Source organism: Spermophilus citellus (genome assembly GCF_964194105.1).
Source record: "Spermophilus citellus genome assembly, chromosome: 17".
Taxonomy (NCBI): domain Eukaryota; kingdom Metazoa; phylum Chordata; class Mammalia; order Rodentia; family Sciuridae; genus Spermophilus; species Spermophilus citellus.
This window is the reverse complement of record NC_138199.1, coordinates 10,283,820-10,300,055: the sequence shown is the minus strand read 5'-3', so window position 1 is coordinate 10,300,055 and position 16,236 is coordinate 10,283,820. Positions and strand designations below refer to the sequence as shown.

Sequence of the window (16,236 nt, the reverse complement as noted above, 5' to 3'; positions counted from 1 at the left end):
CTGAGCTCTTCTTGCAGGAGCTGGCCATATAAATTCCATTAATGGCTCTCTAGAGTAAAAGCTAGAAGAAATAAGCATGCAACAATGGCCGACGTTCCTTAGGGAGCATTGGGGGAGCAGAAGAAAGGTGATGAGTAAAGAAGGAAAGGACCAGAAGCCATTGAGAGAATCTAACTTTGAAGAGCTGGGCTGGGAAAGACCTTTCACTCCTGCAGAATAGGAGTAAAAACAAATATATGTATGAATTAAGTTGGGGAGACTGGAAGGAGGAAAGGTCTTTGGTGAGAACATTGCAGAGGATAGCACAGCAAACAGAGCAGCTGAAGAGTTTAGTTTGGGCAGTAGTTGTAGACCCTCTCATGTCCCCCTGTGCCTCAGGAGTTCAATAAGGGGCATCTGCCCATTTAGCTCCATGAGGATTAGATGTGCCGGGGAACTGGTATGGCCACAGAACAGTATGAAGATGTGGGGAAAAGGGGAAGTCATTGCTTTCCTCTATAGATACCTCATAAATCTAGCCTCTGTCTCTATAAATGGTTGCAGTTTTAGTGCTGAGATGCTCTGGATATTACAATAGCCAATACTTCCCCCCTGACCTCAATTCGAAGATGCTATTGGAGAAACATCGAATGGTGTTTGAACCTGAGAATGTCTGGAATTACTCTGAGCCTTTCTGAGCCTCAGACTCCTTGGAGACTCCCAACTCCCAAGGCTTCTAAAACATGACCCTGCCACAGCTCTCCACCTAACTCTCTGATCTCTTGGTCTCCCAATCATATTTACCAGTCATTTTTCATAATGTCCGTTTTTACATAATGCACACGTCTGTTCTCCAACTTCACCCAAGTTCTAGTTCAGCCTCTGACGAGGCAGCAAACATCTCCATTAGGATGTCTTTCTCTTGTATTGTGATTAACACTTCTGTTCCTCCCAGGTCAATCCCTCCCATCCCTTCAGTAAAAATGGTTTCAATTTCTCTGAGGTCCAGCTGAAAACCTGGGCCACCCTGGCCATTTGGTGTCCTTCCTCCCCCAGTGCTGGCCTGTCAGCAACACTGAAGCTCCCTACAGCATGCCCCTCACCTCCAGGCTTTTGAACCCTGTCCTTCTGGCCTGTATCTCTGTCCAGAAGCTCCCTATCTCATGACCTGGTGAGGTCGCTGCCTAGCTAATAACACCATGAGTATGTGGGGTGAACAAATGGGGTGGTGTGGCGTCCGGGGTTCTGCGACAGGTCCTCAGGGAGTAATGAGTGGGGTGACAAGCATCTACCTATAGAAAGTCTACTTTTGAAAATTTTATATCTTAGGTTTACATATGATGAAAGGGATCCACAACTTTAAAAAACTTTTTAAAGCATGAATGTTGGTTCCTGAATTTCTACTTAGTTTTTGCATCACTTACCAGGTTGAGACATACAGACATACAGATAGATAGATAGATGGACAGACAGATGGATGGGTGAATGAGGATGGGTGGATGGACAGATGGATGGACAGACACATAGGTAGTAGGTAAATAGATAGAAAATACTTACCTATAGGATTATTTGAGAATGATATGGAATAATGTAAAGCACACAAACCCAGTGCCTGGAACTCACTTCACCTGCTCAGAGATATAACCTTTGACTACTCAGTCTGAATCACTGTTGCCCTTATTTTAAGATTCCCAGGGGGCTTACCCCTATCTGATTTTTTTTTTTTTTTGCTGTTATAGAATGTAAGCCCCCAAGAATAGAGTCTTTGTCTTCTTGATTGCTGATTCTTCATAACGTAGAATATTCTCTGGCAGATAGTACATACTCAATAAATAGTTGTTGAATGAATAGATGAATCTATCAATTTAAGGAGCTTAGGAAGAGGTGGGAGTTGTTTTCCTTCTTTCTTTAAAGACTGCTCCACATCCAACCTGGTTTATGTGGATGTTTGATTCTGTCAAAATTATGCTTTAATCATGTTCTCTGCTCCAAACCTCCTCCAAAGATCCTTTATAATAATTCAAGACTTTTTATAACCAGGAGTAATTCAATTTTCCATCCAAATTGGCACCTTTATTTTTCCCTGGACACATCATTTATTTAGCTCATTTTCCTTCCATTATCTTTCCTCCTTCTGGAAACTCTTTCCTCTCTTATGCTGCCCACACAGATACAAGCCAGCATTTCCCATGTGTGTTCTGAGGCATAGAGTTCTGCAAATTCTGGTACTTGGGTCTTCTGACAATGTTCTTATGATCTTCCCACTAAAATGATGTTTGCCAGAATAAAGCAATATTTTTGTTGCAGAACTTCAAAACCTTTAAAATTTTATTGTGTGTAGTTTTTTTTTTTTTTTTTTTTGTACCAAAGATTGAACACAGAGGTGCTTAACCACTAAGTCACATCCTCAACCCATTGCTTTTTTTAAATTTTGAGACAGGGTCTCACTAATTTGCTCAAAACCTCACAAAGTTGCCAAAGCTGGCTTTGAACTTGCCATCCTCCTGCCTCAGCCTCCCAGGCCATTGGGATCACAGGTGTGCACTACCATGCCTGGCTCTGTATGTGTGTGTGTGTGTATGTGTGTGTGTGTGTGTGTGTGTGTGTGTGTTTTCCTGTGCTGAGGATTGAACTGGGGCCTCACACATACTAGACAAGTGCTCTACCATGAAGCTATCCCCTTAGCCTACTAGTGCATAATTGTAATCTAGAAAAAGTGAGTTCCGGAACACAGGACCTGATTCCAAAACCTTTCTTCAAGGAACATCAAGTGTTTCATGAAATAAATTTTTCAAAGTGCTTTTGTACTACCTCTTTGGCAAAACTGGAGCACTTGGATCCATTCCTCTCTGAACTCTGTAATATTAGTGCTCTAGTACCCATTGGAATTCAGAATTCATGTAGCATTCCCCCCCCTTTATTTATATACATTGCCTCTGCAACTTCCCTGAAAGTTCTCAAAGGGTCTGAGCTTGCCTGTATCTAGCACATGATCTATGCATAGAGCTGACAGTAAGAAAATCCCCACCGAATAAATGAATGGGACTTCCACTAAAATTGCATTTTCCCAGCATTTTAAGATTGTCATCTTGCCAGTGACCTTGAAAGCATCTTCAGTTTTACATGGGCATTGTGTATGGTATTGCTCTACAGTTGACTACTTCGCATTAAATGTTAGAACACTTTTTTACTTTTAGGACAAAAATGCCTTCTTCCCTTTGAAATTCTTTTCTTGCTCACCTCCCATCTGAAAGATTATTTTCCTGGTTCTGCAGCCGTCCACACCTCCAGCTCCCCATCACTCTGGGGAAACCTGGGTAGTCCAGCCTGAATTTAAAGATACAGACATAAACTTTTCCATCAGTGCATGCCAAAGACTGAGTGGAAGGCTTTTTGTGTATATGGTGTAAGAAAAAAAATCATCTTTTATTCATTTTCTGGGAGTTTGAAAGCTGCAGAATCCACAGTAATGCAACCTTGATAACATTTGAAAGAGATTTTTCACTCAAGTATCTTGTAAAGGTTCTGTTTGATTCTGCGGTTTATGCTGACACACCATCGCCATCAAAAATTTAATTGTTCTTGAAAATTTAATACAAGTCTCTGACCAGGGGTTTTCAGGGCACTGGACATATCTATAATAAAGAGGATGGAAGAAGTCTTTAGGTGGGCATTGATAATCCTGGAGCTGTTGATAATTTAATCCTTGTCTATTTCCTTGCAGTCTTGCGGCAACATCTACAAAGGCCTCGCTCAGACTGGTGCCTGGGGCTGCTTTGATGAGTTTAATCGAATCTCCGTGGAGGTCCTGTCAGTAGTGGCAGTGCAGGTATGGGACTGGAAGTTGGGGGAGAAGTTGGGGCAGCCTTGTGGTCTTCACGTTGAGCACTGTGGCCTCTGTTTTCAGCCTCCCCTTAGTAACCACTTCCCTTCCTCCTTACCATTGCATGCCCCTTCCTGTACCCTATAAAATCAGGTCTGAGGAAGGCTCTTCTCCAATATAAGTGCCCTGCCCTTACCCTCCAAAGTGCATCCATTTTCTGGCCACCAGAGTGTTTTCTTCTCTGTAAAATGAGGGTAAGCAATGTCTGTCTTAAGTGCTTCACAGAAATGCAGAAAAGATCAACCAAAATGGCAGAGCCCGCTCTTTAGAAAGACTATATTTTAGCTATAGACCAGGATTTAGATTTCATCTCTTTCATATTCTGTCAAAGTCTTGGAGTAAGTGACTCGACCTCTATCAATACAGCTTAATTCACTCAATGTCACATGAATGAGGAGTTTAGCCTCAATATTGTTCAATGAAGTTGATTTTTGGTCAAGTTTATGTCAGCATACCATTTGTCTTCCAAGTCATCCATGAAGTGTTCATTGAACACCTACAGCATAGTAATCACTGTGCTAGACAGGGGTGGAGCTGCCCAGGCGAATAGAACATGACTCCTAACTTCAAAAAAAAATAATAATTAGCTCTTGAAACAGACATAAATACTTGCAATATTCAAGAAGTAAGTTGAATTCTGACTCATATATGGGAAAAGACATCCAAATATGTTGTCTTCAAGTCAGTCAGAGGGATACTGGGATTTGGGTAGGGATTGCACAGACAATGGAAGCAACAGATGAGAGGAAAGCAGAAGGTGAACAACCCTTCATTAAAACTCTTTTCTGTACCATACACATTTCATGTATCATCTCTCATATCCCTATAATAGCTCTACTATTCTACCCATTCTATAATTAGACAGAGATTAGAGAAGAAAAGCAACTTGCCCAATGTCCCACTATTAGAAAATAGCAAGGTTAGGATTTGAACCTGGCACCCCCAACCATGTCATCCAGCTGTTAATATGTGGATGCCTGGTATCTAGGAATTTAAATGCTAGAAACGATCAGACTAGAGAGAGAGGTTCCAACCAGATAGAAGACAGACTTAAATGTCTTCTGTAGTAGGCAGCAGGGAACCTCTGAGGATTACTGGGAGTAAGGTTATCCTTTGTTTAGCAGAAATTTTAAGAAGGGGCTGGGTAGAAGGAGGATGGAACTCAAGTCATGGATCTCTCACCAGTGTCTTTATTGTAGCTGCAAAGGTTCCAATCTCCTGGGGCCTCCCCATCACTAAGATGAAGCATATCTTTTTCCAGAACAATTTTTTGCACCTCTCCCTGTAAGCCAAGTATTCTCATTTCCTGCTGGGGGAACCTGGTTCCCTTCCTCACCTCCACAGGGCAAAGCCACAGAAGCTTCACTGAGGTGCTTAGAACAGTGGTGTGCCCATTGTTCCTAGTTTGTGCCCACACGCCAAACAATCAAAAGTGGTTGCACTTTCCTCTTTATTTGTTTTTATTTCCAAAGAATTATGTAGATAGTACAGAAAAAGAAAACTAGCCATGAGAGATTCTTTAGTCTCTATAGGTCTCTGTGTAGTGCTTTCAGGGCCAGACAAAGGAATAAAAAAAAAATATTCATCTTGACTAACATGACTTTTTAGGCAAGAGCACAGGATTGAGGAAAAGGTTTTAAGAACAGGGGTGGGACGGAGTGTCAGGCAGATCATCCACAGTAGGGGAAACCAGCTAAGTCAGGCCTGCCTGCCCTGGTAGGAACCAACCTCATTCCACATAACTACCCCAGCCTGTCACCCTCTCACTGTTCCTGACACTGGTAGGCTGGACTGGAAGCTGTGGGCAGGACACTGAAGCAATCTCGAGGCTGAACAGAGGTAGAATTCACACCATCAGCTATTTCCAGACCCACCCTCATCTCTAGCTGCCATTGGGAGCCAGAGGCAACTCGGGGTGCTCTGCAAGGTCCCTTCACTTCCTCCCTCCAATGTGATCAGTCTTTCCATCTCTCACATTTGACAGCCACTGGGCGCTTCAGTCACTCACTGACCCTTATCCAGACTGTTCCTTGATAAACCTTCTGAAAGTTGCCCAAATGTTTTCCTTCTCCTTAGGTTTGCTCTATACAGTGGGTTCTCATAGGGGAAGGGAGACAAATGGGTCACTTCAATACTCCCGTGGACTGAAACCCTTATTTAGGTTGGCTCGGAAGAACTGATTGTGTGTATCTTAAGGATGTCACATTGGCATAACTTGAAATGAGCCAAAGAGGAGTATTTCCATCATGAAAACTGCCAAATTCTACAAATCAAGGCACTTTTGTTTTCCCACAGAGCCAGTAACATGAACCATCTACCAGCACACCTCTGCCTTGCAAAGATGTGGGCTTGATGTTGCCAGATCTTTTCAATTTTGGAGGAACTAAGCATTCAGATTTTTATAAGAAACTCTATCAGTCTGTTTTCTATTATTATAACAACACACCTGAGGATAGGTAGCTTTATAAAGAAAAGATTTTTAATTTGCTCACAATTCTGGAGGTTCTAGGACTTGCACCTGGTGACATCCTTCTTACTGAGTCCCAAGGTAGCAGAGGACATCACATGGAGATAGATGGAGAACACACATGTATGTCTCTTCTGATCTCTCTCCCCCTCTTCTGAAAAGTTACCCATATTCAATCATAAGGCTTCACCCTGATGACTTTATCTGATCCTAATCACCTGCCAAAGTTCCTACTTCTGAACACTAGGGTTGGACAAAGTTTCCACCCTCTCCATACCTCACAATGGGGATTGAATTTCAACACGTGAGCCCTTGAGGAACACACTCAACTAATACCCTAGCCATAGCAGAAATCAAACATGTTTTCCAGCTGTTTCCACTTTTGGTGGCCACTTCACAACCTGAAACCCGTGCTGATGCCCTGCAACATCTGTTTCAATTTTTGGTGGAGGTGGGGGGTTGCTAATTCACTCTGGGTTGTGATGATGTGGTGATGATGGTGAAGGAAAATAACCCTTTCTTGGAGTATGAATTCCAGCCCTAGATTGGATTCTGAAGATCTGGAGAGAAGCCAGAGCTTTTCACCACTCTGGCCATTGGGAATGATCTTGTGTCCGTCCATTACATTGTGGCTCCTTCCACTGCATCCTTACATCTACCACTGCAGATATTTAGTGCCTATCTTCTTTTATTTTTATACTCCCTTGCCTACTATCCTCTGTTATCTCTACTGTCCTTCGGGTCTACCTCTTTCATCTTTGCATTTATGATCTCCTACACCTTCTCCTCTGGCTGCTTGCCACAGATTTTAAAGGACATCTTTTGTTCTTACTAGCCAGGTTGCACTGCTGTGCCTGATGTCACTCAAGTCCAGGACCATTCATCATGCTTCATTGCGCGTATGGAGGGGGTGCACTCCCAGCATGATGCTCGGTGGGGGGGGGGTGTTGCCAAAGTCTGTATCAGTATGCCCCTCAAGAGGCCTCTTCTTAAGGTGTCCCCCAGGGACTCCAGAGGAAAATCAGAAAGAGAACAGTGAGAACCAGACCGGGGTCAGCATAGAGCCTGTCTTGGTCTCCAGAGGTTGTATAAGCAAACTCCATGTGCAATTGGGATTTTCAAATACAGATTTTTAAACTGCAAAATGAGCCATTCAATGGAGTAGAAAGTGGCTCAATATGTAGGCTCTGAAATCAGTCTTCCAATATTCAATTCTGACTCTGTCACTTATTAGCTGTGTGACGTTGGGCAAGACTGTGTCTTAAGTTTCACATCCGTAAAAGAAGTGAATCATTAGATCTACTCAAGCAATTGTAAAAATTTTTAAATGAGTTAATGTCCAAAGCACATAAATCATAGCCCTACATACACTAGATACTCAATAAATGTTACCATGGTGATGGTAATAATGGTGATGGTGCTGTTAGCAATGATGATGGTGATGGTGATGGCAGCTGTGAAAACAGTGATGGTGGTGATCATCAGGGTGATGATGATGGTGTGAAGATGGTGGTGGTGATGATGGTGGTGATGGTGGTGATGATGGTGAAGATGGTGGAGATGATGGTGGTGATAGTGGTGATAGTGGTGATGATGGTGAAGATGGTGAAGATGACGGTGAAGATGGTGGAGATGATGGTGGTGATAGTGGTGATGATGGTGAAGATGGCGGTGATGATGGTGGTGATGATGGTGGTAATGGTGGTGATGATGGTGAAGATGGTGAAGATGATGGTGAAGATGGTGAAGATGATGGTGAAGATGGTGGAGATGATGGTGAAGATGGTGGAGATGATGGTGGTGATAATCAGGGTGATGATGATGGTGTGAAGATGGTGGTGGTGATGGTGGTGGTAATGGTGGTGATGATGGTGAAGATGGTGAAGATGATGGTGAAGATGGTGGAGATGATGGTGGTGATAGTGGTGATGATGGTGAAGATGGCGGTGATGATGGTGAAGATGGTGAAGATGATGGTGAAGATGGTGGAGATGATGGTGGTGATAGTGGTGATGATGGGGAAGATGGCGGTGATGATGGTGAAGATGGTGAAGATGATGGTGAAGATGGTGAAGAGGATGGTGAAGATGGCGGTGATGATGGTGGTGATGGTGGTAATGGTGGTGATGATGGTGAAGATGGTGGAGATGATGGTGGTGATAGTGGTGATAGTGGTGATGATGGTGAAGATGGTGAAGAGGATGGTGAAGATGGTGGAGATGATGGTGGTGATAGTGGTGATGATGGTGAAGATGGCGGTGATGATGGTGGTGATGGTGGTGATGGTGGTGATAGTGGTGAAGATTATGGTGATTGTTGTGATGGTGGTGATAGTGGTGAAGATGGTAATGATGATAGTGAAAATGGTGGTGATGATGGTGAAGATGGTGGTGATGGTGGTGATGATGGTGACGATGACAGTCATGATAATGATGATGGTAGTGATGATGACAGTGGTTGTGATGATTGTGGTAACAATGATGACAGATGATGGCGACAGTCATGGTGGTGTTTAATGATAATGTGATATAATGTGGAGGTGGTAATAATGGTAGCAGTAGTGGTAATGATGATGGGGAAGTAGTGATAAGGGCGATTGCTGTCATTATAACCTGAACACTGCAATAAAGGGATTAAAGTGAAGTGGATGACTGGGACATATGGGAAAAGGAAGGAAGACCCACATCCTGGTTCCTCAGGTCTCCTTACCAGCCTCACCTTTTCTCAACTGGACCATCTTAAAGCTATCTACCAAACTTAACCAAGCACTCACAGTAGAGACTGGGCTCAACACTCATTGGCCCCACTACTTGGTAGACAATGAATTTTCCTGATTTTGAAACTGCTCCACACAAGGTCAGTCATGGGTATTCTGCAATCAGTTAATTCCCTTTTGTTTCTGGAATTAAGTGAAATAAGTTTAACCTGGAATTCCCGGACGTTGTCACTCACACTCTGGTCTAGGAACACACCCATAGAAGACATCCTCAAGAGAGTAGTCTGACAGCAGCTCGGGTAAAGTCTGAGCTGGTAACATTTAAAAATCGTATACCCATCCAAGGAGAAAATTGCACTTAATTATTCACACAGTAATCCAGGCTGGCATATTGGTTCAGAAACTGCACCAGCTGCCGACAGTTCTTCTCCACCACCCTCCCTCTCCCCTTCTCCTTTCCTCACCCGTCTGTGCCCTTCGTCCCAGTAGCTACCACAAAAGTGATTGTACTTCAGTGTCTTTGTTGGTGGATATTTTCATGCCTCTGTCAAATTGGATCAAACAGAATTGCATATCCATTTGGGGAAAAAAAATAAATCTCAGTGTGGCAATTCCAAGAGAAATTACTGTGCTGTTTTTAAAATGTATCAGATACTACTTAATTCTTTTCAGAGACTCTTTATTATTGTTGCAATCAGCTTTCTAGACCTTGGATCATTGGAGCTCTGAGACATCTGTCACCAGAACACACCCCAGTATCTTGTACTTCCAACCCCCTGTCCAACCCCACCGCCATGTTCTTTAGTTAGGTATCCCTGCCCCTTCCTTCTCTCCCCTACAAGTTCAGATTGTGGGCTAGGCTGAAGCAAGAAGCAGCTAGAAGCAGAAGATCAGCTAGCAAAGGAGCCCATCATAGCACAGTTCCAAGAACTCCAGGCACGGAACAAGTGCTCCGATCTCAGAACCAAAGGAATGTCCCAAGTAGCACACTTTATAAAGGAACTTAAGTTCTAATGTAAAACACATGCATGTGCACGTGCGTGTGCACACACACACACACATGCACACACAGAGATATGAAAAAAATGTACAAAGGAGTGAGTGGGTTGTGCTGCCTGAAAGCAGCAGACTCCAGTCATTGCAATGGGAATCATGAAGTGAGCCAGGCAGGATTTTAATAAAACATGGCATCTGGGGTGAAGGATTGAAAAAATAATGCCTACGGAAGGGCCACAGAATGGGCCACTTCCCTAGAATCAAGGGGTCAAAGTAGAAGGCGTGGATAAAAAAAAAAAAACAGAGCATTCACACAGTGTAGGGCCAACCTGTGACCTCCTTAACTTATGTCATTTGCAAAGAGATAGGACAACCTAAATGCTTCACTGCATGAGTCAGAGGTAAGGCCCTAGCCTGTGGGCGAGGAGGCAGGAACAAGAATCTGGTCACCAGCTTCTGGTCTAAGAGGGAAGGCAGCCTTCTCAAGTGAGAAAGCAGGGCCTGGTGGTCAGAAGAGCACATGGGGGTGTGTGGACAACAGGTCTGATGTGAAACCAGGGCTGGCCTGCCAGAAGATCGTCACATTAACAAGCCCCCTGTGATTCCTACATATAATGAACTGGAGATTGGTGCCACAGCCCAGTCGTCTTAACGCAGGCTACACATTAGAATTGCCTGGATGGTTTTGGAACAGACTCCACTCCCAAAAGATTGTGATTTAACGTGTGTGGGGTAGAACTTAGGCATTCGTATTTTAAAGACACAGTTTGCATGTTCAGCAAACTTTAGGACCCGGCTAAGAGGGGGGCTATCAAATAAGAACCCATCATTGAGAACTGTAGAGTGTGGGTTCACATCACAAACCCAAGACTGGGCCCAGTTGGTGCTGACTGGTCATCTGCAGAGACAAGACTTCAGGCTGGGTAGGGCAGAAGGAGATAGAAGACTCAGCCTTATCTAGGGAAAAGCAGGTCAGTATGAAACTAGAGCAGGTGTGGGTAGAAATCTAACAATTGACCAGACTTCAATGGTTCTCAAACTTCAGTACACATGGGGTCCAGCTGGAGGGCTTGTTAAGATGCACGTTTGGACTCACACCTCCAGAATTTTTTTATTTGTTCAATCTGGGGTGGGGGTAAGAATTTGCATAGGAATTTGATTGGGTCCAGGCACATTCTGTAGATGGTGGCAAGTCACTGATATCTTCTTGGTCTCCATCTCCCAATCGTGGGAAATAACTGGTGTGGATCAAGGTTTGGCAACGTCAGAACTATTAATGTTGTGGACTGAGAGTTCTCTGTTGCAAAATTCTGTCTTGTGCGTTGCAGGATGTAGAAGGGCATCCCTGGCCTCTATTGGATGGATGCTGGCAGCATCCTCAGTTCAGTTATGACAGCAAAAATGGCTCCAGACACTGTCACATGGGGGTGGCATATAAAATCTCCCTCCATTGAGATTGCTGATATCTACAAAGATTTCCACATTGTTTGTTTGTTTTAAAAAAAAAACTGGTTAATAAAATAATTTTTGTTATTTTGTAGAAATTATAATAATCATGATTATTTTCAGAGCAAATTACATTACTCTGAAAATGAATGACAGTCATGCTCCACATAGCAACGTATCAGCCTATGACAAACAGTGTATATGACAAGAGTCCATTAAGATATTACTTTACGGCATTGCACCCATCTTAGTTTGTATAAGTACGTTCTGTGATGTTCATGCAAACATGAAATCATCTAATGGCATAGTTCTCAAGATATCCCCCTGTCATTTAGTGACCCGTAACTATATCTGATGAAATCCTAGTGTGTGACTGGCATGGTGCTTTTTTTGGTAGAAAGGGACTTGGTGAAAAGCAAGTGCTTTGGCACCAGACTGCATGATTTTCGGTAAGGGTTTCCCACTTACCAACTGTTGGATAGCAGCCAAACTTCCTGTTTTTCTCAGTTAACCTCTTATTTTGAATTTTAGATTTATAGAATTTTAAATTTATAGAAAAGTTGCAAAAATGTTACAGATAAAGTCCCTGTATATCCCTCCCCCAGCCTCCCGTACAGCTAACATCTTACATAAGCAACATAAGCAATGGATGGTTTCTTAACTGCTTTCTGCCTCAGTTTCCTCATCTATAAAGTGAGGATCTAAGCCCAACCCATCTCATACAGCTGTTGAAAGTTTTGAATGGAATAATTAGGTAAAATATTCAGAAGCACCTGGCACTCATCAAGTGCTCAAACTATTTTCAGTTATTATTTTTTATCATTCCCTGTGGCTTTAAAATCTGCAAAAATGGAGGAGTCTGTATGGAGAAACAGACCCCTGTGAGTGCTGAGAATATCTAGCAGCTTTAGCTGTCAGTCTGTGTCTACATGTGTGTGTACTTCCTCCTGGCTGAGATTGCATTGAATCCAGTTTTCCAGCCCACCTGCTTCTCCCCACTGACATCCTGAAGCTTCTGGACTTTGTTTCAAAGTTTGGACTTTATCCATGACTTCTGGACCCTGATCACTATCACATGGCAGTGGTTTGTCCTGAGGAAAGTCCTGGCAAAAGGTCTCCACCCTACGTGAGCCAAGCTAAAGGAAATGTCTGTGAGCATCAATGCTTCAACATTAACCACCTCCTCCAGTCTGTTCAGCATTCTCCCTCCAGGGGCCCCCTACAGAATTTTACACAAAAGCACAGATGCCTCCAATTCAAAAGCGCATCATAAATTCTTGCTGCGTGTGAGGTTTCTGGGCTTTGGTGTTTGCGGAGAGAATGCTGAGTCAGAACCAACAGCAGAAAGGGTCCTGGGCTCTGGCCTTTAGTCTACACCCAGAGGTAGCAGAGCAATTTGTAAATGCTAATTAAACTCACTTCCCTGCTCCCTAGCCACGATAGTGCTCTGTATATTTTATAGATGGGAGGACTGGCCACAAAGGAGGAGATCAACCTTTACCGGCCATACAACTTGCAGAGTGACAAGGACGACACGGGGCTCCCCAGCAGACCTGGGCTGAGCTGTGAGCCCCACACAGATCAGCAGAGCTCAATCTGTTTGGCCAGTGTGCTGGGTGCTAGAGACAGCCTCTGCCAGGATGGCATTGGTATTCTGCAGGGAGAAAAGAAGTTTCACTCTCACACTAATTACTGTGAGCTCAAACGTGTTCAGTCATTAGAGCTTCACTTCGAAATGGGAGATGAATCCTAATTTCGGAGTTGTCACACATGGTGGCAAATGCTGCCCTTCTAGGTGCAGGGAGGTAGCCTTGCCCATAGATAGCTGATGGTCCAGCTGTTTTACTATTCCTCTCATCTCTCTCTCTCTCTCTCTCTCTCTCTCTCTCTCTCTCTCTCTCTCACACACACACACACACACACACACACACACACACACACTCACCTCTGCAGTCCTATCTTCACAGACATAAACTACCCTCATCTGTCCTTCCAGCCTGGAGCTTGCAGACATGCTAGAAGCTCCTTGAAAATCCTCCCACTGGTCCCCATCCCCACATTCTGGTTTTGCTCTCACGAACCCTGAAAGAGACTCAAAATTCTCAGAGACACTCTTGGGTCTGGCTGAACAAGGCTGGCTTGCAAGTGTTGGCCTTTTGACTTCCATTCCTCTGTTGCTGATCATTTTTGCATGTGTCTTTCAAAGCACCAGGTGTGAAACTAAGTGGCTGAATTTCATTTCTGCCTGTCTTCCCGCTACCATAAAAGTGATCTATAACCCATATAGCTCTGACCAGGTCAAGCTTCAGCTTCAATATCCCTCTGGCTCCAGAACTGATTTAAGAAAAAGTTGATTCTCTTTTAGAAAGGCACTTAGAGCCCTTTGGAATGGGTGCCCCAGCTTACGTGTACCATGTGGTTCCTGCCACTCCTCATCATAGACTGGATGCTCCACAAAGGAGCCGCCATCTTCTTTCAGCCTGTGCATCATGCCAGAGACAAAGTCTGGGGGGAAGGTAGGGAGGAGTTGTCAAGGCAAGGACCACAACTGCAGTGACAACGGTCACATTAACATCATCTATGTATGCTTCTATTTTTAAGCATTTTCTGTACACCAAGCTCTTACAGACTTTATTTAATTCTTAGAACAAGCCCAGGAGGTAGGGACTGGCATCTCACCATCACACAGTGGGGGAAGAGCACAGGTCAGCATCTATTTCCCTGGACCCAAATCTGCAGCCCAGTTAGCATTTCTGTTAACTATGAGCAAACTTCTCCATCTCTCTGACCTTCTGTTTTAACCTAGAGCAATCAGACTGATGGGATTAAAATGCTCCCCACCAAGGATTGTAGGGAGTTAACACATAAAAATAATTCAGGGACTGGGTGTGTAACTCAATGGTAATGTGCAAGGCTCTAAATCCAATCCCAGCACTGGGGAAAAAAAAATAGTGCTCAGAACAGCACCTGGCATGTGGCTGGTACTAATATGCTTTAGTTATTATACAGAGGAAACCTACATTCAGAAAGAAATACCTGCTTGCTGTCCTCTCTCATCCTGTTAGCTACATTGTTATAAATTTGGGTGTGGGCAGCCAAATTTCTTTTCTTCTTTTTTTGGGGGGTGGGGGGAGGCGGGGTGGGTAACCAAGGATTGAACTCAAGGACCCTGGGCCACTGAGCCACATCCCCAGCCCTATTTTGTATTTTATTTAGAGACAGGGTCGCACTGAGTTGCTTAGCGCCTTGCCATTGCTGAGGCTGGCTTTGAACTCCCGATCCTCCTGCCTCAGCCTCCCAAGGCATTGGGATTACTGCGCCTGGCAAATTTCTTTTAGATACTACCCAGCACTCATCAACAAAGGGTCCAGGATGTGTTCATGGTGGCTGTCCTTCAGTGAAATGGACCACAGGGTAGTTGTTGGTGTTGTGTGTGACTGGGGAGTCCCTGAAGCACCGTCCTCTGATTGGCCCACCAGGTAAAAAGCATCCAAGATGCAATTAGAGATAAGAAGCAGCGGTTCAACTTCCTTGGGGAGGAGATTAGCCTGAATCCTTCCGTGGGTATCTTCATCACCATGAACCCAGGCTACGCCGGCCGCACTGAGCTGCCTGAGAACCTCAAGGCTCTCTTCAGGTAAGCAGAAGCTTCGCCCCACGGGAGGGACTCTTTTTCCACTGAAAATATATGATGCATATATTAGAGAAAATTTGGTACATTTAGAAAGTCAATTTCTTAAATCTGCTTTTTCTGTAATGCCATCAACAGTAAGATGATTTTTTTGCTTAATTGCGTTCAGTTCCTTATGTGTGTATTTGAATTTTATTACACTTGTAACCTATATTTGTGGCCTGTGTACAGTTTTGTATTGTCTTTTTTTTTTCATTTCATAGTCTATCAACAATACTTTCTTCTATTAGATATGTTTAATGAATCTCATTTCATGACAGCATTTTTTTTTAAATCAAGTACATGGCCCACAATGTAATTAACTGGTCTCTCATGGTTGAATATTAAGACTGTTTCTAACATTTAAAATAAATTCATACATAATGCTGCCGTGTACATTTTTGTATATAAATCTTTTCTTTTTTCTGCATGCCTGATTATTTTGTTTGGCTAACATCCCAGAAGTGGAATTACTGAGTTAACGAGTAAGAACATTTTTAAGGCTCTTGATACACTTTGCCAAATTGCTTTCTAAAAAGCCATAGTACCAAATTACACCCCTAGTAGTGATGCATAGAAACACCTCTTTTATTTCACCCTTGCCACCATGCATATTGCTATGTTTTTAAATCTTCCTTATTTTGATACGAAAACACAAATGCATCCCCTAGCAGGAGTTGGAGTCTACATTCTTTTTGCAAAAACCTGAGGTTGGCCCGACAGAGGGAAAACTGAAGGGTGCTCTCAGCTTTCTGATTTTCTGCTTACTGATTTTAGGAGAGGTAGGTAAACCATAGGGAGCTATGACACCACTGTCTTATATCTTGGAGTGAGACCCAGTGCTCTCTGCCCAGGTGAAATCCACACTTTTAAAGACTTCTGAAGCTTTGGGAGGCCCTGGGTCCATTAGCCCCTCACTTTTTAAAATTTCTTTTTGGTAGGTGGACACAATACCTTTATTTTATTTATGTGGCACTGAGGATTGAACCCAGTGCCTCACACATGTAAGACAAGTGCTCTACTGCTGAGCACAGCCCCAACCCCTAGCCTCTCACTTTTAAACCACTCCAGTCATGGCA

At 43.5% G+C, this 16,236-nt stretch overlaps 1 protein-coding gene across 2 annotated transcripts in view; it reads left to right on the top strand.

Annotated features, from left to right (window-relative positions):
* The window catches only part of DNAH9 (dynein axonemal heavy chain 9), a gene marked incomplete at both ends in the record, with an annotated part of 338,928 nt that overhangs the window by 114,456 nt on the left and 208,236 nt on the right, over nucleotides 1-16,236 (top strand). For both annotated transcript variants that reach the window (XM_081272229.1, XM_081272228.1), the window contains 2 exons: nucleotides 3,704-3,808; nucleotides 14,967-15,124. In XM_081272229.1, the coding sequence (XP_081128355.1) occupies nucleotides 3,704-3,808; nucleotides 14,967-15,124 (263 nt within the window). The remainder of the gene's footprint in view (nucleotides 1-3,703; nucleotides 3,809-14,966; nucleotides 15,125-16,236) is intronic.